Source organism: Armigeres subalbatus, chromosome 2, assembly GCF_024139115.2.
Source record: "Armigeres subalbatus isolate Guangzhou_Male chromosome 2, GZ_Asu_2, whole genome shotgun sequence".
Lineage (NCBI taxonomy): Eukaryota > Metazoa > Arthropoda > Insecta > Diptera > Culicidae > Armigeres > Armigeres subalbatus.
In genome coordinates, this window is record NC_085140.1 from 22,279,965 (window position 1) to 22,304,305 (window position 24,341).

The window sequence follows — 24,341 nt, forward strand, 5'->3', positions numbered from 1 at the left end:
CAAATTTGCTTCTAGTTTTGGCTTATGCATTTATATTTAAGATATCCAAGAAATGCAGAAAAGAAATTCTTTTTCCAAAATGATAGACAAATGAGTGTCGATGGATAACGCTTCTTGAATCTGGAATCATAAATAATGGTTGCAGTGTTGTAAAACGTCATCTGCATGACTAAATTGTTCAAAACTTTTTTTAGAAGCCAAATTCACTTTATGATTATTAATGTACTCATAACGCTGGAGTAGTTCTGTATTTTTGTCCAAAGGTACATTGCTCTAAATATAGCATATGAGGCTAGAGTGTAAAATCTGTTCAAAATGACACGTGTCATTTGACATAATGTCATTTTGACTCCCAGGCAGCTTTAAGCGCTTCAAATTTGTCATACCTCATTATTTGATATTTAGTCTCCGAAAAAAAGTTCTTGGAAAATTGAACAATTGAATTCCAACGACACAACACTGAATGGTTGCGATAGTCATGATTTAAGAAAAAAAAAAATCCAGGAAAATTTCAATGAAACAACAAAATAAACTATACCCAATTGATAGTTTAGGTTTTATTCCATTCTCGCCAGATTTTGGGCGCAAAATATAAAAACTGTCATCAAATCTTAATATTACTTAAAATGAAATCCTTAGAAAAAACTTCAATACCGGTATTACCGGTATCAACATCGTCAATACCGAAATACCGGTTTTCACCAAAAGTGGTCAAAACCGGCCACCCTATTCTCTTTAATCTATACATATAAAAATGAAATGGTCTGTGTTCGTATCCGCACAACTCGAAAACGGCTGGATGGATTTTCTCCATTCCTTCAGCAAATATGTTCATTTACGTTTCCGGAAGGTTTATATGATATTTCCTCATGCGATAATCATAAGCTATGTTGAGTATATCGAGATAAAATAAAACTAAGAATCGTATGGGAATTTGGCATGGGCAGTTTATAACGCGCATTTTCGCCTACTATACCGGACAACGTCTGCCGGGTCAACTAGTAAAGAATAAAAATAAAATAAAAAATACAGTCGATCCATAATCAGTAAACTTATTGGTAAAGTTTCTATAATTTTTGATTCTGAAACTTGGTATTCTACATACTATGCATGAAGATCAGTAAATTAAAGACATTTGAATCCTGCCAGCACAGTGTATGAAGAGCTGTGGGACAAAAGATCAAAAAGACAAAACGTGAAATGATCAAATTTAAATAATCTGTAATGTAATCTACCTAATCGAGACAAAATTTTGAATGAGATATTAAGAATATGCTTCTGAACTAAAATCTACAGTCTAAAAGTTTGGAAGTCTAAATTTGAGAGAGATGAAGGCCTTTGTCTGTAAAGATCAATACCTTCGTTAAAACATGCCTTCTTCTAAGTGGCTCGGAAGTATTGTTTCGAAAGACTTCGATGCCTCCTTCCAAGTGTCTCGAAAGCCTCGTTTCGAAAGATTCAGAAGCCTGGGGTGACATTGCGCACCTCTACTCGAAACGAGCAAACCATGTAAGCTGTCATACGAAAGAGCTGTCGAAAGAAGATGCCCAATGAGGCCCCTGCTTTCAAGATGCTCGGAAGCCTCCTTTCAAGAGGCTTGGAAGCCTCCTTTCTTTATAAGAGGGCCGGAAGCCTCCTTTAAAGAGACTTGGAAGCCTCCTTCCAAAAGGCTTGGAAGCCTCCTTTCTTTATAAGAGGGCCGGAAGCCTCCTTTAAAGAGGCTTGGAAGCCTCCTTTCAAGAGCCTTGGAAGCCTTCTTTCAAGAGGCTTGGAAGCCTCCTTTCAAGAGGCTTGGAAGCCTCCTTTCAAGAGGCTTGGAAGCCTCCTTTCAAGAGGCTTGGAAGCCTCCTTTCAAGAGGCTTGGAAGCCTCTTTTCAAGAAGCTTGAAAGCCTCCTTTCAAGAGGCTTAGAAGACTCCTTTCAAGAGGCTTGGAAGCCTCCTTTCAAGAGGCTTGGAAGCCTCCTTCCAAGAGGCTTGGAAGCCTCCTTTCAAGAGGCTTGGAAGCCTCCTTTCCTTATAAGAGGGCCGGAAGTCTCCTTTCAAGTGGCTCGGAAACCTCCTTTCAAGAAACTCAGAAGCCTCCTTTCAAGAGGCTCGGAAGCCTCCCTTCAAGAGACGCAACACTCCTCTTCCGAGAGGCGCGTAATTCTCCTTTCAAGGGGCTTGGAAGTCCTCTTTGAGCATACTCAGAGGCCTCCGTTAAGAGGCCTGTCGGAAGCCTCCTTTCAACATGCTCGGAAACCTCTTTTCAAGACGATCGGAGTTGTTATTTTGAAAGGCTTGGCAGCTTCCTTTCAAGAGACTGAGAAGATTCCTTTAAGATGCTCAGTAGCCTCCTTTGAAGGAAGAGGCTTGGAAGCCTTTTTTTAAGAGAAGTCTCCGTAAGTCCTTAAAGTCGTGTAGGAAAATTGATACATAAACATAATTTTAAATCGAAAGTTACAGGGAATAACGATCATTTCAGACATTTTTTTTGGAGAGTCATATAGTTATAGAGTCATAGTTTTCACTTCTATTTTTCTTGAGAGTTACGCTTATTTTAATTTACAGCGAAAAAATAGGGGGTACCTCAATAAATGCAAAAGTTTGAAGGGGTACCTCTAAAAAAAAGTTTGAGAACCACAACTTTGCGAATCAATTTTTAACTTGATTTCACAATCAAGCCATAGAACGGGGACATCTCGTACCAATCGCTCCTTATACATTATTAGGTAATGTTTGTTGAATCGTTGGGAGTGAATTAGCTAAAATGATTAATGTTCACTCCTTGCGTCCTCAACGTCATGAGATGGGATTCCACAGTTTTTTGTCTGCGCAATTTATTCTTTTTTGCTATTAACCCTTTATAAGGCAGTGGCAACTATATTGCCACCAACAAATAATATGTTTTTCTATTTATTAACAAGAGCTCTACTTATTATTTCACATGTAGTGACTTTATTTGCTTCCTAGTAACACCCCAGATGAATTTGAGCCATAAAAAAATTGGAATGTCAATTTGAGAACAGTTTTTTACGAACAGATCGTAAGTTTCGAGTGGAAGAAGGATTTTCAGTTATAATTCGTTAAAAACGACAAAGATATATTTTTTCCCGTTGGTATTAATTATTTTGAATCTCCTGTGTTAGATTATTACGTGATTAGCGTGAAAAAAGCTTTGCCTTGCTGTGTATTTGGTTTTTTGATTTTTGACGAAATTGTGTTTTTTTCCCAAGGGTCCCCCCTTGGGAGAAAGAACGCGAAATTTTTTTTTCACTTATGCGTTTTCTGACTAGGACTCTTCACCAAAAAAAGTAACGTACCTTGATTTGACTGGTTCTACGTAAAAACAAATTTTTAAAAATCTTTTTACATTTTTGTTGTTGCCTGTTTTCCCGCTTGCCGGGCAGTGGCAACTATATTGCCATCAATGTTTTACCGCTTGGCGGGCAGTGGCAACTATATTGCCACCAATTTTTCAATGTTTCTGAACTGTGTAATGTATAACAAACATACATTTGACTTTAATACCATGTCAACATTGTGTCCTATTGTTGTTTTTATTAATTTATTGTTTAGATTCGTCTGCCTTATAAAGGGTTAAACATTGGGGGCTGTTCACAAATAACGAAACCCAAAATTGAGCAAATTTAGACCCTCCTTACCCCTCATAACACTTTTTGTATAGGTGATTTATTTAATTTTTTTGTCATAAAGGTCATGACAAAAAATGAGCATCGCCAAAACTTTCACTACGTGAAAATATAGTTCTTTAGCTTTCATTTCGTGTTTATTTGGATGATTTTTTATTCTACCGAGGGGTCATGAACATTTTTTTAATCGGAAAATAATCGATTATTCATCGCGTCCCATTTAAAATGAGATTCCTGGGAATTTTAATTCCAATCATCATATAAAAAGTAAGGGGTCTCGAATATTAACAAGTTATAGTCTAAATAACTTGTTTATTGGAGCTCAAGCGCCAAAATGCAAAACGGACCCGAACCGAGCTTGATAATTTTATGTTATCCCCTGCAAACAGCTTAGAAAGGCCTAGAAGGGGATATTATGCTTCGCATCGTTACATTATGCACATATACAGTATACACCCATTTCTTCACAAACCATGCCAAAATTTGAACAATACGATAACAGATGAGCGCAAAAATGAAATATACTAAGTGCATAAATGAAGGCATAAATGGAAGTAAATAGTTAGCTTTTCGTATACAGTAGACGTTCGATAACTACAAGTCATTCAACTGCAATTCGATAGTTGCAACAGTTTTTCATTACCAATTCAAAATTTAGTCCACGTTTCATTTTATTGTCGCATTATCGCTATTGGCAATCACTTCCAATAACGTTTAATTATTTGGTCAAGCCATATACCACCAACATTCAAAGCAATCTCTTGCCATAAGACGAGTTTGTACAATCCCATTTAATGTTCCAATCCAAGTGAAGACATTCCACTAAAAAGCTCAAAATAATTTTCTTAATTCAAAGCAATGATAAAACGTGGGCGATCAGAACCGTGACAGTTTTTAAAGGTTTTCAAGAGTTTGAGTTAGTCAGGAAAATCGTGCTAATGGGATGAATCTAATGAACAAATTGTCTAACAGGTCAGAATAGTTAGCCAATAAACGATAACCATACTCCAGCCCCATGCATTTAAATGCATTTTTTTCTTATTTAGGCACTTATTGCATGATACTCAGTACAACCAGATTTTGAAGTGATCGATGAGCTGCACTTTCATTAACTATCTAGGGAAAAAAATCTAGATGAACAATTATCCGAAGCGAAATTTTAAAAAGCCCTACTAACGATTCGGCACCGCTAATATTTGTCAAAACTCTATAGACGAATTTGAGTAAAGCTCATCGATCATTTCGATATCTGGTGGTCGTCACAAGAACCACGAAAAAAGTGTCGTTGGCCAAAAAATGCATTGGCAGCATACGGAGGGAGAACGATTTTCGCGTTTTCTGGTTAATACAACCATTTATGAAAGCTGAAATAGTCGCAAATTGGAAGAAAATTTTGTTTTCTTTGGGATGAGCTTTCATCCGGTGGGTGCTTGCATATGATTTTTCCGATTAAATAGCACATCTCTTGCAGTGCCTCCACCGCACTATCTCGGTTAAGAATTCCCGGATTTTTAATTCGCGGCTTATTTGGGTGAGATTTGTCTTTAATAGCTGCTTAAAGAATGTATAAAGCCATTGCCAGTGGAAAACATGTGACAATATACCAAAAAGTGAAGTAAATTTTATGGAGAAATTTTGATTTTGAATGTAAATAATGACTTCTGACGACTTTTCTCCCAAACTCTCGCAGTGCACTCTACCACTGGATCCTTCTCGAATTCGCCTATAGACGAATCCAAGTAAAAATAAGAAGAAGACAAACGACGGTGTTAATTTTGACAGATCCTACAGCACAGCATAGGAAGATCATTTTAAAATGCTTATAATAAATTCTAGACAAATTGTAATTAAAATCTGATTGATGTACGGTACGGAAAAAGTTCTGAATTACATATCTGAAAGCTTATCTCAATTTTTTAAATATTTTCCAAAAATGTATCTATTGTAAATGTATCTATTTGTACAGTTCGGAACTTTTTCCGTATCATACATCAATCAGATTTTAATTACATTTTGTCTATAATTTATAATAAGCATTTTAAAATGATCTTCCTATGCTCGGAGACGAGCCAGCCTCGGGCTGAAAGTCTCCTTAATAAAGACACACAAAAAAAAAAAATCTTCCTATGCTGTGCTGTAGGATCTGTCAAAGTTAACACCGTCGTGTGTCTTCTTCTTATTTTTACTTGGATTCGTCTATAGAACAAATAGGTTCCTTACATTCAAAACCAAAAATATAAAACAATCAAAACCTAAAATATTCCACAAAGGAATGCCGAGTAAAAATCCAACCTAAAAATTTCCTAGACCAAACCAATAATACATCTCGGCTACCTCCAGCATGGTCTTGGCGTGCTTATGGTAGGTAAAATGGTTCGATTATAATATCTTTGAAATGTGATAAAAAATTATTAGTTTTTCAGAAATCGTGATGTCTTCATTGTTCGAATCCTATCGAGCTCAAACAAATTTGTTAATTCGCATATGACTGGATGGATTTTTACGAACTTTGCTAACGTACATTTAAACTCAAAAAGTATAACAAAATCCGAACTTAATTGATAAGGGAGAGGTTGCTATTGAAAAATACCAGTACCAGATCTGTAATATTTGCTATACAAATGTTGAATTTAATGATTTCGCTTCTGTCATGCTTATTCGCATTTGAGCCTTTGAAATTAGGTTTAAAATAAAATAACATGAAGAATATTCATTTTTTGCATTTGATTCATGAAGAATAGATAAAAAGTAAATGAAAAAGTCAACTCGTGAGTGACTCGTAATTGGCGGCTGTTATCAGAATAGGATGTAGGTTCCATTTGGAAATGAATAAAAAAGTTGTTCGGGACCCTCGGTAGTTTTTTTTTAATACACAGGAAATTAAAGATAAGAAGCTATATTTTCACATAGTTGAAATTGTAGCGATGCTTATTTTTTGTGATAATGTTGTTCTACTGAACACGCCGCGCACTGTGTCTGGTACTAGAGGACTCTTTCCTGAACCGTGAATTTTTTCACCAGAACACATCATCAAAAGACATCGTCGAAAAACGTGTACAAATGAACAAATATAGTTTGTTTGAATCATAAATAATCAAATTTTGTGTATATGGTATACAATTAAACATAGTCCGGATAGTTCGAATTTGTTTCGTTAAATGGCTGATGTGTCCGGCAGTGGAGGATCTCCGCCTACACTTTTATGTATCTTGCCAGATTTTTTTTAAGCTTTATTAGAGTGATTTTTAAGTTGTTGACAAAGTTCATCACTTAAATTTTGCCAGATGATTAGTTCATTAAATTAGTTTACCATTCGCGAATATTTGGTGAAATTGATTTTGATATGACGGGAACTAGCGCCATGGACGAGTTAGCTCATGACCCTAACAGTTCAGTTTTACATCCACGACTAATCGGTCATTGCAAACGATTCTGTTATCTGACCTTATGAAAGAATAGTCATGAAGTAAAGGAATATTATCTTACTGTTTAGTAAACAAAGTACAATCAATAAATTCTAGAGTACTTTTGTATGTCTTGAAGAATACAAATATACTTTTATACTTTCGTTCGATCAAGAATCTCTGTTATTATCTCTGTAATTTCTCTAACTCCATCAGCTAATCAGAGTGAGTTAGCGCTCTTCCGTACTGTGACGCCATACGATACCTGGCTGACGTGTATTCAACAAGCTAAGCAAGACCTGCAAGTAGGGGTAACGGCTCAAACCTTGGCCCATTATGCTACAGTTGAGCACATTTTTCGTTATAAATCTTCATATATTGCATTTCCAACCAGAATTATTCCACCAGCCGGCTTGCTTACATTTGGTGTTGACGCTAAATAGCAAAAAACGGCGATGAATGTCCGCAATATCTCATTTAAACCAGCGAAAGTCTCGAGAGAAATTGACAAAATGTCGGCATCCTTGTCTCTATCAGGTGGATCATTTTTCAGCCCACTTGGGACGAGTGATTGTTGATTTCGACCATACGAGAGATAAAGATGGGTTGCTGTTTATAGTAGCAGTCATTTTGCTTGCGTTGAATAAAGGCAGCATGCAAACAAACAGAGAAAATCAAATCATCTTATTGAGCGTGAATTCTAATTGGTTGCATGTAAAATACTACCACACGGATTGTGAGAGTGCGTTTTTGATTCCCCCAATAGCACGCTTACCAAGGACATGCTAACGAAAATACTATTATATGAATCATTTATTTCCCAAATATTTACCATATTTGCAAGTGAAGAATGAAAGAAAAATGAAAACTGTATAAAAAATTGCAATTGCAAAAAGGCTACATGTTCTAGCCCTCATGTTATGCCTTCAAACAAATTACATACGTTAATTATTGGCTGCCGCAGAATTTTGAGATTTACTGCTAGTTGAAACCATGGCAGTTTTGTTGCTCTCGCTCTCGCGATACTCTCAAAGAAACTTTTTTCCAAAACGTAAACAATGCTTTAGTTGGGGATGATGCATAACGCACTACTGAAGAAAGCCAATTGTAAAACTTTTTCTATGCAATTCCTTGCTTTGTACTGTGCACAGACAGTTCTAACTGAGCCAACTACCTGATATTATTACACAATTATTCAAAAATACAATTATTGGATGCCTATTTTTAACTCTGCCTGCATTGAAGTTTCATGATTGGTACGTGCGTTTGACTCCACTCCTCTCTATATCGATCAGCTGTTGTGAGTCCTCTCAAATCTCTCACGTGTTTCAACTTCCCGAGTTGAAAGAATACTTTTTCGGTATCATTTTACAGATCAAAATACTTTTTGCAAGCAATAGTAGATCTAAATTATGATGAAGGTATTTGTCAAGTAATTTGACTTGAAATTATTGACATGAAATGACGTTGAAAGTTTATCTAATGAAATATACGTTCCATTATTAAATGAAAAAATACACTAATTGAATCATTTATTTGAGTAATTATGAAGAAAATGGTGTATCGTACCCAAAAGGTTGATGCTTGAATCGCTTTCGCTTGAATCGTGTTTGGAAGCCGTAAGGTAGGCAATTATTTTTGGTATGTTGTGCGAATGAAAGCGATTATATCGTGTTTCGAGAAAAGCATCAACCCATTCACAAACTACATGACGTTTTAGGTTGTGGGAGGGTACTTGTCGGAGCGTTAAGGACTTTATAAATTTCAGAACTCTACAATACATTGAGCATTGCTAGAGGCTTGGTGTGGATTGATTTTAACGTTATGTAATTTGTGAATGAAACGCTGAGTGGATAAACCTGTGTTTACAAAAATTCTCAGCATCTCAATCGCAAGCATCGGATATTCTATCTATCTGCAGTTTTCGTTTATTTTCTCCAGTACGGGTTATTGGTGAGAATGTTTTGATTTTAGAGTTTCACCTATACTAACGTAGTGCTACAAATCGAAAGTGCATGCCAACATTTGACTACGGGTGCCCCCAGTATTGTCCAGAAAAGTTTTGGTTGATAATGTCGCTATACTAATAGAAATTGTGAAATAAAAATGATAGCTGACATAGTGTGGTTGTTATCCATTCATCTGATGTGCGAAAGCAGGTATGTTCATTCAGAAAACTCTTTTATTGGGCAAAAGAAAAACTCTAGCACAGCCAGCCTGCATAAGTCAACGAAACATGGCTGCTAAAAAACCGAGTCAAAGTGATTTTTCACGCAACATAATTGCTTTTAATAGTTTAAGAAGTGTATAAATCTAGAGTTATGAAGCAGATATATGTTTGATACACTTTTCTAAAGAAGCAGTGGTTAAAATCTCCCTACAAATCGACGTATTATCGCTGAAATATTGATTAATTTGCGTGATGAGCCAATGTTACATCCAGGCCCAACATTACCGCCGGTTACCCTATTAGAAACAAAGCATCATGCAAGTGATCGATCAGTCCATTCACTTTTAAATTCACACCACGAAAGAGTAGCAAATGAACGCACGCGGTAGCTGTCGCTTCTACCACCGGTGCACCACCACCACCGGTTGGATCGCTGAAATTCGTTCACAACAAGCTGTGCTGCACACATCCACACTGGACTTGAACTGCGCGCACGCACGCTTGCATTGACGACCTTGACTCGCGTCATACGCGGGCCGCCATCGGCATCGGTTCATTGTGGTAGACGTTTGGAGGCTTGTTGTCGACATCAGGCCATTGATCGAAGAAGGAAAAGGAACTGTTTGTAGCAGCAATGACAAGTCGCTTTGCGTCAATCGTTTCGTTGACACAAGTTTTGCCATTTCCAAGTTAAGGGTGTGTGTATTGAACGATTTTTTAATAGTTGGGATACTGTTCCGGTTCTTCATATAACACCCTATCAAGAATAGAGAAACGGAAAGAACTTTGAAATAAAGACAAAATATGTTAGATTTTTTTGTGGTGAAAGTGGTTGTGGTTAGAAAAGAAAGTGTGGAAAAGCGGGCATTGAGCGGGCATTGATCGGCCACCTTCAATCAAAGCTGTGTCACCACCAATGCGCTGAGAACCGGCTTCATAGTGCTGGGAAAGATGCGCCAACACGTGATAGGGTGGCAGCCCATCAACGCAAGTATGTGCAAGCATAGGATAAAAGGCCATTTCTTCAACTATAGCATCATCAACGAAGGGAGATCCGAAAACGAGAAAGAAGAGTTCTATGCACAGCTGGAGCAGACATACGATGGATGCCCACTGCGGGACGTCAAAATCGTCATCGGTGACATGAACGCTCCGGTAGGAAGGGAGGAAATGTGTAGACCGGTCATCGGACCGGATAGTCTGCATACCGTATCGAACGACAACGGCCAACGATGCATAAACTTTGCAGCCTCCCACGGAATGGTAGTCCGAAGCACTTTCTTCCCCCGCAAGAATATCCACAAGGCCACATGGAAATCACCTAATCAAGTAACGGAAAACCAAATCGACGGTAAATTCTTCTCCGACATCACGAACGTTCGCACTTACCACAGTGCGATAGCCCAATATGTGTAAGGACATAAACGGGAACCTTCTTACAAACGAGCGTGAGGTGATTCAAAGGTGGCGGCAGCACTACGAAGAGCACCTGAATGGCGATGTGGCAGACAACGGTGGCGGTATGGTAATGAACCTAGGAGCACGCGCGCAGGACATGCGACTTCCGGCTCCGAATCTCCAGGAAATCCAGGAGCAGATCGGCCGGCTGAAAAACAAAAAAGCCCCTGGAGTTGACCAACGACCAGGAGAGCTATTTAAACATGGTGGTGAGGTACTGGTTAGAGCGCTGCACTGGGTAATTACCAAGGTTTGGGAGGAGGAAGTTTTGCCGCAAGAGTGGATGGAAGGTGTCGTGTGTCCCATCTACAAAAAGGGCGATAAGCTGGATCCGCCTACAAGGTACTCTTCCAAATTTTATGCCGCCGACTAACACCAATTGCAAGATAGTTCGTGGGGCAGTACCAGGCAGGATTTATGGGTGAACGCCCTACCACGGACCAGGTGTTCGCCGTACGTCAGGTATTGCAGAAATGCCGCGATTACAACGTGTCCACAAATCATCTATTTATCGACTTCAAAGCCGCATATGATACAATATATCGAGACCAGCTATGGCAGCTAATGCACGAAAACTGATTTCCGGATAAACTGATACGGTTGATCAAGGCGACGATGGATCGGGTGATGTGCGTAGTTCGAGTTTCAGGGGCGTTCTCGATTCCCTTCGAAACGCGCAGAGGGTTACGGCAAGGTGATGGTCTTTCGTGTCTGCTATTCAACATCGCTTTGGAAGGGGTAATAAGAAGGGCAGGGATCGACACGAGTGGTACGATTTTCACAAAGTCCGTCCTGTTATTTGGTTTCGCCGACGACATAGATATTATGGCATGTAACTTTGAGAAGATGGAGGAAGCCTACACCAGACTGAAGAGGGAAGCCAAGTGGATCGGACTAGTCATCAACACGTCAAAGTCGAAGTACATGATTGGAAGAGGCTCAAGAGAGGACAATGTAAGCCACCAACCACGAGTTTGTATTGGTGGTGACGAAATCGAGGTGGTTGAAGAATTCGTGTACTTGGGCTCGCTGGTGACCTCCGATAACGATACCAGCAGAGAAATTCGGAAACACATCACGGCAGGAAATCGTACGTACTTCGGAAGATGACTTGCGGACCCTCCGTAGACTGCGTGGTTGGCGACGTGTAGCCATGGACCGATCCGAATGGAGAAGACTCTTATATACCGCACAGGCCATTTCGGCCTTAGTCTGAATAAATATTAATAATGTCGATTCTTTTACTGAAATCCTATGTGGATTGTCAATGAAGCACAACATTGATGATTCTAGGTTTGAAGAATATTTCAAAGAAAATTATACACAAAAGAACACTATCGCGAAGGTTCATTATCTTACTATAAGTGTGAAATAAAAGGAATGTTAGACACAAATGGAGATAAAAAGTTAGATTTCAAAAAGTTCAATTAAAAAAAACTAAAAAAGTAAGAATCATTTAATGGAGGCACTTCAGTGCCCTTTAACTTTCATGAAGTATCAAAAAGCATAACAACAAATCACATTTATGATCTATTCAATATGATTATCGTTTGCAATTTGCATATTTTTTTTCAATTTCGGTTTATTTTCCATAATTTAACAATTCCAGGGTAATAGTGTTCGCTAATTGAGTTATAGGATACCTTTCAACAATTTTGTTTTTCAGTTAAGTCAGTTGACTGGTAGGGTCTACATAATTAGATAAGTATTTGGAGAAAAATACATAAAAAAAACTTCGAGAATTACAAGATAGTATTGGGGACAGCAAGATAGGAAAGATACTGCATAAAATATAAGAATTATTTTTTTCTCTTTTGAAAAATTCAAATAGATTTTTTTTTGTTCTCCAATTATTTTGTATCCTAAAAATATTTTTCAACAATCTTGTTCGCAGGCATATGAAGATTGGATGGATGATTCGTTGTGTCATAGATATGATCAATTTTTATATTACATGTATTCAACTTTTATGACTTGATGAACAAGACGATTTCCTTACCCACTCTCACCACTGTATCTTAAATTAATTTGTATTGACTGCATATTCAATTCCAGGCCATTCAAGAATTCCAAGAATTGGAGTACATGCCTCAAGGTCAATTTGGTTATGTGGATTACAAACCATTTTAAAATAGAAATAACAGCAACATTATTGAAGGGGTATCCACTTTGGGTACATTATTATGGAAAATATTGATTCCATTAAAGCTCATTTTCTCGATTGGCCTATTCTTTCATACTAGTTTATTTGTGGACGCAGTAGCGCCCGTGGCAAGTGTTTTTTTTTTCAATCAAAATTTTCAACGTCTGTTGTCTGTGATTTTTTTCATCAAATGCTGTGTCTGGTTGTCACCGGTTTTGTTTTCTGTATCTGATAGTTAAAAAGAATTGAAGTGACAGACAACAGGGCTATTAAATATAGTATGAGTCTCCTATGCGATTACAGGCAGTATGCATTATTTGCATAAATCAATACGTCGTCATAATGTATGTCAAGGTTACGCTTTTCTCATGCTTTTCTATGATAGTCAATGTCGCTCATCGTATACCTGCCACAGAGCTGCAAAGCAACAGTTCAGCACGGCCGACCGACCGACACCTCATCGGCACAAAGCACTAATAAAATAAACCAGATTTGCCATCATTCAATGCCACACAACGTTGCCGCGTGCGGATTGTGCAACCCTATTGTGCTGGCTCATCTTCTCTCAATCCGTAGTCCTCGACAAAGAATTGCAAACAAGGCGTAGAAGAGACAATTTTCTGCATCGCTGCTCGACATTTCCGAGCGTTTGCCATTTGATCTTTGTTATGTTTATGACGATTTTATCGCAAAACCTGATAAATAGCTGGAAACCAGTTTGTCAACATCAGCGGTCCTTTCCAGCTTTCTAGAACAGCTACATTTTGAATGTATATTTTGTTTACGTCAATGCATAATGCGCTCCTTACATAAGTCACTGAAGAACACTAAACGATTGACCTTGGCCACTTACCGATCACAATCTTGGAGAAAAATCCCACCAATCCAATAACTCCGGTGCTAGCAATGTGCCACAGACGGGACGGCCGCCGCAGCTTGGGGAAAATCCAATCGATGTTGTACGGGATGAGGGGTTGGCCGCCCACTGCCGCTCCATTCATCGACGGGGGCTTCAAAATTAGATTAAACAGAAACGAGCTCATTAGATCGGCCGTCGCGGCGCTTGTTATACGATGGGAAATTGGCGGTCAGCTCGTCGCGAGCGCGAAATGTCAACTGATCCGACAGCGGTCGTGGCAATTACCTTCGAGTTCATGTTTTCCGACTATGTAGGTATATGTTGACGTCAAATTTAATTAGGAAAAACTATTCGCACACTAAATGTTTTCCCACGGGGTGGCGCCGTTGAGTATGCTTGGTGGTGTCGTCGTGTCGCGTTTCCTCGCACCGAAGCTCCGCACGCGAATGCTGCGCTATAAGATGCAGCAGCTGGATGCGGAGTCGGCTACTACTGGTGATGCTGATGTTGTTGATGGGCCAGTGTGTGTCCGTCTGTGGTCTCCTCTTGGGGGTTTTCACAATGTTCTCTTTGTACTCCGTTCTTCCAGGCACCACGGCATCACTGTAGAAGTGTTAAATTTCCTAAATTAGTCCAGTATCAACAAAATAAGTAGGGTATCCAGACAACGAGCTTTAACGCATGATATATAGTAACTTGATGTTAAATGTAACACATCCAATTTTCACTTGATGTAATGTATATAACGTTTTATCTCATGGTACTTTATATGAAGGGATAACGCTCATAGTTTGAATACCCTATGAAATATGTATATAGGTACTATTTAATGATTATATGCAACACGTTTGACTATATGCGATTTACTTTAAATCATTTTCATTTTAAATTAAAGGATTTCAACCACGTTCATTAATTACGTAACGTCTAATTTGATTTGTTCTTCCCCTCTTGAGACTTTTTATATGAATAGACAAGTTTTATGTATAAACCATAATGCCCTGGCTTTCCACCCTACATCGTTTCGAAATTTGTGAACAAGTATTGAAACAGAACCGGAAAGACTTCTTTGTTATATGCCATTTTTTCATATTATATTTCTTAACATTACATCCCCAAGTGGTACATTGACGTCTTCCAGCATTATGTTATTTACCACGATGTGTCTTAGTTGTGTAACCTATTATGTATACCGAATGTCCGAAAACAAATCCCACACGACACCTTGTTTCGAACCCAGATACATTCCGTATCTACTTACTTTGTTGTCATGCATTTCACTGCTAGACTAAGGATGGTCTCAGCTTTTGGAAATAACAGCAATCAACAGCTCGGGCAAAAAAAACTAATGAAAAGCTTTTGCTCGACAAAATTCTGTTGATAATGATCCAAAATCATGTTCATTTCGACAAATTACTATTAAGGCATTGATTTTTGCATTATGATTGTTCATAGGTCTAATAACTGCGACATCACTCTAAAAAAATCACTTGCAATATTTCGTTTAGCATACATAAAAGTCTTATTCATATATATGTTATTTAAAACTGTATCAAAATAAGTGAACAATCATTATTGACTAAGATCAAATAAATAAAGTAAATAAAAAAATCACAGTTATTTAACCCAATTCACCTAGACTTACTTATCCGGTTCTTTATCTCACAGCTCTTATATGCACAGTCACAAAACAAAGCGTTTTAGCAGTGAGAACAATTACACTGGGGTTGCTTTCCATTTGTTTTGGTTTTTGGTTCAATGAAGCACCAAGTTGATCCCAAAAAAAAAATCCCCCAGATAAATCACGTAATATTTTTAAAATTATGAAAACTGATGAAATCTATCCGTGTAAAAAGCAATCCCACTGTGTTGTTTTCATTCGTCTGGCACCATTTTGGAATTCAAGATGATCGACTTCCGGTTTGATAAAAAGACCGGAAACCCATGCAATACCAACGGCCAGAAATCATTCCAAGAATTCCTCCGCGAGTTTTTTTTTTATTATCATTTATTGGCTTATTTGCCGTAAAGCGTTACGGAGCCGGAATCATGTTTTAGAATACGGTTTTTCATTATTCTCGAGGTTTGGTCGAGGTTAGTGAATACAATTATACAATAGGAAAGGAAGGGAATTTAGGGTGATTAATTAATTTGAATGCTGATGTTCACATAGTTGAAATCCTTGGCAATGTTTCACATCTATTAAGAGACAAAAAAAGTTTGGGAGACAGCAACGAGAGGAAGACATACACTCCCGGCCAAAAGTTTGGGTTCACCCTCGAAAAATATAGGCAAAAGTTTTTGGCCGTATTTTCGTATGTTGTAAAAATATGTTAATTTTTCTCAACATTGAGCCAACAAAAAATTGAAATTTAAAATGGAACGGAACCCATTTTTAATCACCTTTGAGATGCATTGATACAATAAAAAATTTAGTTTTATTTTAAAAATTTAAAATGTTTGCTCAAGTGCATATGATATGCATCGGCCAAAAGTTTGGGTTCATTCACTATATGGTGAACCGGTCATAAGTTTGGATTCATTTTCCGGATATGCGATTTGATTCAATTTTAGCCGAATATTGCCTGAAGTACAGTAACAGTTCTTGTCCTTCTGTTTGGAAACTTTCTTTAAAGTATATTTTGCTTAGATTTAAACTGAGAAAAAGGGTGAACCAAAACCGATGCATACCATGCACTAGAGTGAGCATTTTGATTTCCATTTTTGATTTCGAAGTTTTGTGGGCTCAATTTTGAGAAAAATCAACATATTTTTACAGCATAAATATAAGAAAAATGCGTTTCTTAATGTAATATAACACATAAAAATTGAAAATTGTTGGTTTAAAATACGTAATATACAAGATCTACTCATATTCTTTGCATTGAGCTAACAATACCCGAAATCGGATGTAAGACGGCGAAAATACGGCCAAAAACTTTTGCATGTATTTTTCGAGAATGAACCCAAACTTTTGACCGGGAGTGTACAAACGGTAGACAACAAAATGATTTTCTTGAGTGATTACGACAGCAAAAGGGATGGATGGACGACGATTACAATCTGACATCAGCATCCTTTGAAAAATGGTGGACAAAGGGCATATATTCGAGATCAAGACCCGCCAACACTTTGTAACGTTGTCTGTATATTGTTAGGGTCTGTAGGTAATATTCTTTGATTAACACAAATAAACTTAAAACTCTAAAATAAATAACTAAGTTGTAGCACAAGAAAATATTATTTCATGAACCATTCCCAATTAAGCTTAAATAACATTTTTATGAGTTCTCGGATTATGTAAAGATGGCATATGAATTTGAAAATAATAAACTGTGGACTCGTATAAATTTAAGTGTGTTAGTATTAATACTGACTTTTTTTTTGATTTTTGTTGGACATTTACTGCAATGTCCATTCTTCTCGCTCATTTCCAAAATCCGTCGGCTAGAGTACAGAAGTTAGTCACCGTGGTTCCTAGCCTTTTCGTTTTTTTATTCAAGGTGATTAAATTTAAAGTAATACTAGTAAATTAAAATTAAAAGTGCCTAAAATAATTCCTAATTAATATAACCAGCGAAGTGAAGTGATTTAAAACTATTTTTTTTTGCTTTTCATATTTATTTAGTTCCGGTTTATATTTATACCACAAGTGGCGAAAACTCTGCTCTTGTGAGTTTTTCTTCTTTATAAAAGGTAATAATGCTTTTGAAATTAATTTTAGAATATTGTTTAATTCTTTTAACGTTGGACAATAGCGTCCAACAGCCGCTTTTTTGTTCGGACCTAGAGTCCGTGGATCTAAACATCCCCCATCTTGATTCGGCTTCCGCCTGCGTGGCACGTTTTCTGCGGCGACAGCTCGTTCTGGCCTGCCAGTTCCTGGCACACAAACGGGATAGAGAAGACATCTTCCAGCCTACCTGTGTGCGATTCACGTACGATCGGGCGGGTACTGGAGTTGCGACGCCCTCCCCCGCAACTATAGATCGGCCGTTGGTTTTTTCGAGCACGCCCTAACGACGCTGGTGCCCAACATCTTGGTGTCCCCGGAGATAGGCCTAGTCCCGCCTCTGCGACGGCAGATCATCGCATGAATCTGCGAACCTCCGGTGAACCAGCAGTCGTCGTTTGCTAAAACCCTGCGCAGGTATGTCACTCATGGCCATGAACACACAACACACAACACACACACTGACACACAACTATGTTTAACGAAAAAAGAACATAATATAATTAAAATGAATTTAAGCTAAACTTACCTTTCTACATTCATTTATGCTACCTGAGCCCTGTGGTATAGTAGTTCGCCCGGGTTACGTTTTCTTTCCGTTCCACTTCGTTTTTCTGAGCACGTGCGAATTGATTCACTCTTTCGTTTTCGTCCGCTTCAGTTGGATTTCATTCAAAATCATAGCCATCGTTACAATTACTCTCCAACCGTTCAGAACTCCCCGAGAATTAAACTCATGCTAAATTAGCTTAGTCGGGCAACGTAACATCACACGACCAGTGGTCCCTCAATCGTTGGGGGTGGCGCATAAACCGCTGTGTTTCTTAAAAAATTCGAAGAGGTCCTTTTGAAACGGTTATAGTGGCGCCCACGTAAAATAAAATCCAATTGCTTGAATTTATTTAAAATTAGTTTCCAACATAATTAAAACAACTTTCACTTTCCACTCTTTTTTTTACTATACGTTCAATATTTTTTCAGTCATATTTCTTATTATTTTATAAAGTTTATTCTAAATTTAAGTCTTTTTATAATAATCTATATCATTTGAATTTGAATTTGAAGTTAAAATAAGTTGAATTGAATTTTCGTTACTTTATTTTGTTTATTTGATTTGATTTTTTTCTTTTTTTTGTTATTATTTGAATTCCAGAACAGTTAGTTCGAATTAAATAGATTGAACTGAGTTTATTTATTTTTTGCTGATAATTTGATAGGCTGATAACAAAAATGGTAAGATTCTACATTCTACCTAACGCTGATCATTTGACAGAAGTTGAGCTAAATTTCGAAATAACGCTTCGAAATGTGAATGTTGAAGTTGATGCTAAATTGGAGGATAAAAGAAGAGCTTTGAGGTACGCGTACAAAACAGAAAGAACAGAACCGAAGCTGTATGATACCGGTCTCAAAATTAAAGATGAAGCAACTAATCTTGAAAATGTTTTAAAACGCTAAAGAGAAGTTTACGTGAATCATTCGATTATGGAATCGTTTCTAGGCTTAGACACTACTTAATTAGGTTATCATATTCAAATGCTACAGATGAGGAGGAAAAGGAAATAAAAAGTGACTGTTGTAAACAGATCGAAGAAATTTTAAGAGCATACAGGCAAAGGGTAACTTATGACCCTGAGCATCTTAATGATGATACAGATCTCGATCTAGGATTAGGAGAAGGAGCAAAAGGACTGAAGGATTCATGGAGAAATCCGAACCCTAAGGCACTAGTACAAGGAAATGCTAATTCGAATACGCTTATGTTTAAATCAAAAACAGAAGAAAAAAGTAGGACAGGAACTTGGCCGAAAGAGAGAAAAGGAAGAGAAGAAGATAATAGAAACATGAGGTCAGATCCAACAATAGATAATAAATGTGAGAATGAAGATAGTGAAGCTGATACAAACAATGGAAAAAATCAAAAGGTCCGGGAAGGAGAAACAGGAGGAAAGAAAAGGAGAAACACGGGCTGATAAGAATGACAAAAAAGGAAACAAACAAGTGAAAGAGAAAAAAGGCCGTATAAAAAAAGGACATTTTTTTTGTCAGCTGAAAAATCTGACTCGCATGAGAGTGAAATGTGGGAACATGAACGAAAAGATAAACACAGAGAAGTAGCATATAGGTCAAGGGGTAGATGCTCCACAGCTTCTACAAGTGATAGCAGCACAGAACATGACAAACCACAGAAGATTAAACAGATACAGACGTTTTCGTAGATCAATAACGCCTCCAAGGCGTTATAGGGACGATTATGATAACTATTATCGATCATCAAGATCGAGAGTGGAAAACTGGGATATCGTTTTACCGGAGACACTAGATCTATGCAGGTAGAGGATTTCTTGAATAGGGCTAAAAAACTAGCAAAACACGAAAGAGTAGGAAAAAGAGAATTGCTTGATAAAATACATTATAAATTGAAAGGTGAGGCAAGTGACTGGTGGTTCACTAGAGAAGACCATTGTAGGACATGGGAAACCTTTGAAAACGAAATTCGGTTTAGGTTTGGAAATCCCAACCGTGACCGTGGTATACGCGCTCAATTGAGAGAGCTACGCCAAAAAAGGGGGGAAACGTTTGTGGCATTCGTTACGGAAGTAGAAAAGTTGAACCAATGTCTTAAACACCCACATTCTTCACGAACCGTTTTCGAAATCGTGTGGGAGAATATGCGGCCCCATTATAAATCTAAGTTGGCCACCACACGTGTTAAAAACCTGGAACACTTATTGGATCTTAATCATCGCATCGATGCAACTGATCCAAATCTATATCGATCTGGCCAAACCACTCGAAACGAAATCCAAAATATCGATGCTCAAGGCGGTTCAGAGAATGAGTATTCGTCAACAGACGATTATTTCATAAATGCGCTTCAAAGGAAATTGAAAATTTCAAACAATGTTCAAAAACCAAACGCTTCTTCTAACACTCAAAATTCACAAGTAATTGACACGTCCACAGTAAAATGTTGAACTGCCAGAAAGCAGGACACCATTGGAGAACCTGCAACGAGGCTAAATTGATTTTCTGTTATGCGTGTGGTAATCTCGGTCGCACTACAAAACATGCGAACGAAATCACCCACAAACACGGCCAAATACTCAAACCTTACCAAACACACAACAACAATCGTTAAACTAGATGCGGGATGCACTAGTGGGAGCCCGTCCATCTCGCAAACGATTCAAGTGGTCCCAAAACACTCTGATAATTTTCAAAAATATCAAGAAACTATGCTTGTTAAAGTCAACCCTAATTTATGCCCAAAAATTCGAGTCGCAATATTAGATACACCTATCATGGCTTTACTTGACTCGGGAGCTAGCATAAGTGTATTGAATTCAACTAAATTGATCCGTAAGCATGGACTTAAACTCTTGAATGCAACCGTTTTAATAAGCACCGCCGACAATACGACACACGAATGCGTTGGTTATGCCAACATACCGTATACTTTTGCAGGTATTACAAAGGTTATTCCAACGATTATTGTGCCCCAGCTTTCGAAAACTTTAATATTGGGTATGGATTTTTGGAACGCTTTTGGTATTAGGCCAATGATAAGGTGCGACAATGGATTGACCGATATTGATTTGTTGAACGTCAACGGCCAGCCAATGATTAATTTTATTAGCCATGATTCCCATTCAGAATTAACCGACAACAATTTAGAACCCGAAATTTGTCTAAAAATATGCGCACTTGAACTAACTGAAAATGAAACGGGTATAACTCACAAGGCAAAACCCGAAGAAGATGAGTCATTGGAACTTCCATCGCTAGACTTGCCATCTGACCCAGAACAAGGAATAGACAATATAGAAACAGAACATGAATTAAGTACTGAACAAAGAAAACAACTAATAGAAACGCTAAAGGGCTTTCAGTGGACCAGTGAGAATAAGCTAGGTCGCACAAAATTAATAGAACATGAAATTGAAATTGTAGAAGGCGCGAAAATGCGAGACCTCCTGATGTATAGATACTCGCCTAAAGTATGGGAGAACATAGAAAAGGAACTAGAACGATATGAGAAACTGGACCTAATCGAAGAATGTACTAGCGAATTTGCTAGTCCGTTAGTACCTGTAAAAAGCCAAATGGGAAAATTCGTGTCTGCCTCGATTCGAGAAAAATTAACTCTATCACAAAAAAAGATGCCTACCCCATGCGCAACATGAACGAAATTTTTCACAGGTTGCAAAAAGGCCAAATACTTTAGTATTATCGATTTAAAGGACGCATATTTCCAAGTCCCATTGAAAGAAACTTCTAAAACTATACTGCTTTTCGAACGCCAAAAGGGCTCTTCAGATTTAAAGTTGTCCCTTTCGGCCTTAAAAACGCTCCCTTCACTATGAGTCGATTAATGAATAAGGCTATGGGATTCGATCTGGAACCTTACGTATTCATATATTTAGATGACATCGTTATAGCGACAGAAACCTTAGATGACCACTTCCGTCTATTAAAAGAGGTGGCCAAGCGATTAGCTAAAGCAGGCTTAACAATATCCGTTGAAAAAGTCGTTTTTGTAGACGACAAGTAAAATATTTAGGATACCTATTAACTGAAAACGGATTGGCCATCGATAGTTCAAAATTAGAGCCAATCCTCAACTATCCTCGTCCCAAATCAATCAGAGATGTTCGTAGACTCATGGGCCTAATGGGCTTTTATCAAAAGTTTATTAACAATTACAGTCATCTGACAACCCCAATAACAGACCTTCTTAAAAATCAAAGAGATTTAAATGGACAGAGGAAGCAGACCAGGCACTAGAACAGCTGAAATCAGTATTGACTTCCTCGCCAGTGCTCGCTAACCCGCGATACGATCTGCCTTTCGTCATTGAGACTGATGCATCCCAGCTTGCAGTCGGGCGGCATTGCTGCAAGACCACCCTGAAGGTAAACGAATTATTGCTTATTTTAGCAAAAGTTGTCAAGCACGCAACGCAAGTATGCTGCGACAGAAAAGAATGCTTGGCAGTGTTATTAGCTATCGAAAACTTTCGACACTACATAGAAGGTACAACTTTCAAAGTAGTTACCGACGCAAAAAGTATTACCTGGTTGTTCACAATCACGGCTGCGAATGGAAACTCTAGGCTCCTGCGCTGGTCTCTAAAACTTCAATCATATGATTTCACTATTGTGTATAGGAAGGGCAAGGAAAACGTCCTTGCTGATTGTCTTTCGAGGATCGAAGTTGTTCAGATTGTTGACGATTATGCAATATTACACGATAAAATTACGAAGAATCCAGGAAATTTCACTGATTTCAAAATAGTAGGAAATAATATCTACAAATTAGTTCAAAACACTTCGAAAATTGAAGATAAACGATTCATTTGGAAGCACTATCCGCCCAAACACAACCGGATTGGCATTATCCAAGCAGCTCACGAACCAGCTCATCTGGGCTATGAAAAACTATAATTAAATTAAAAGAACGCTTTTATTGGCCAGGAATGTCTCTCGATACTAAAAGTTTTGTAAAACATGTATGCCTTGCAAAACTTCAAAAGTACCAATATCAATAATGTGCCGCCTATGGGTTCCCAAAACAGCACTGTAGTCACCCGTTCCAATTCTTGACACTAGACTACTTAGGACCATTCCCACCGTCTGGTAAGGCGCGGAACACATGCCTTCTAGTTGTTACAGACGTGTTCACAAAGTTTGTTTTAATACAGCCATTCACACAAGCAACAGCTTCGTCTTTGGTAAAATTTTTGGAACAGTCTATTTTCCTACTGTTCGGGACACCTCAAGTAGTGCTAACGGACAATGGCAGCCAATTCACTTCAAAATTATTCAAAGACTTGTTGGCGCATTATGGGATAACTCATTGGCTAACGCCTGCATATCACCCCCAGGTCAACAACTCAGAAAGGGTTAATCGGGTGATAACAGCGGCAATACGAGCCACAATTAAAGAAAATCACAAGACCTGGGCAGATAACATTCATAGCATTGCCAATGCTATCAGAAATGCGAGCCATGATTCCACAAAACATACTCCGTATTTTCTCACGTTCGGTCGGAACATTATTTCTGATGGCCGAGAATACGAAACATTAAACCAATCTAATCAATCTCACACACTATCAGATGAGGATAGAAACCGTCTATACGAACAGGTGCGTAAAAATTTACAAGATGCGTATATGAAAACAAGCAAAATATTACAACCTGAGATCCAATTCAAATGCACCGAGGTATCAGGTTGGGGAAAAGTTCTCAAAAGACCATGTTCTTGTCAGATAAAGGCAAGAATTTCTGTGCCAAGTTGGCTCCTAGATACACAGAAGCAGAAGTTGCAAAAGTACTGGGAGATAGCTATGAATTGATAGATAGCTCAGGGAAACGATTAGGCATCTATCACGCAACCTTTCTCAAAAATGTAAATAAAACACGCGAAAAAGCTACGAATTTATCTCTATGAAAATTACTAAAGGCAAAAAACACCTATAAAACACGTACGAAATCAAAACGGCAGAATACAACTAAAATGTTAGTTTACATGTATTTGTAAATAATCTTCTCTTGTATAAATTCACTCTTAGACCTAATATTAGTAAACAATTCACTTTCATTCATAATAGTACAGCATAATTCACATAATCACATCAGGTGTAAATAATCATTTCAATGGTCGGAATGAACTCCACTCAGGTAATTACTCCGTTGATTCATAGGTATGATGCGCGTAGGTAAACAGGAAAACAATTCAATATAACGTGTTCACTAGTAGATGTAGGTGTGCGTGAGGTGTAAACATTGCATAAACTGCCATCTTTCAGCGCAAGCTCGAGCATAATGGCATCAAAGTTAAGGAGGTTTTTCGTCTGTTTTCGGTGGTTATCCATCTGAAAAAGAAAATAAATTATTTAGTAGGATAAAAAGAAACAAGTTAATCGTATACTCCCC

General features: G+C 37.9%; 1 protein-coding gene across 4 annotated transcripts in view; it reads right to left on the reverse strand.

Annotated features, from left to right (window-relative positions):
- LOC134218177 (tafazzin) overlaps positions 1–24,341 on the reverse strand; it is a 59,825-nt gene that overhangs the window by 16,864 nt on the left and 18,620 nt on the right. For 2 of the 4 annotated variants that reach the window (XM_062697076.1, XM_062697075.1), the window contains exons 2-3: positions 13,953–14,270; positions 13,662–13,818 (exon numbers count right to left, since the gene is read on the reverse strand). In XM_062697076.1, coding sequence (XP_062553060.1) covers positions 13,662–13,818; positions 13,953–13,964 — 169 coding nt within the window. In that variant the 5' untranslated portion in view covers positions 13,965–14,270. Of the gene's footprint in view, positions 1–13,661; positions 13,852–13,952; positions 14,271–24,341 lie in introns of those variants that run through there. The other 2 variants (XM_062697074.1, XM_062697073.1) reach the window with 1 other exon arrangement.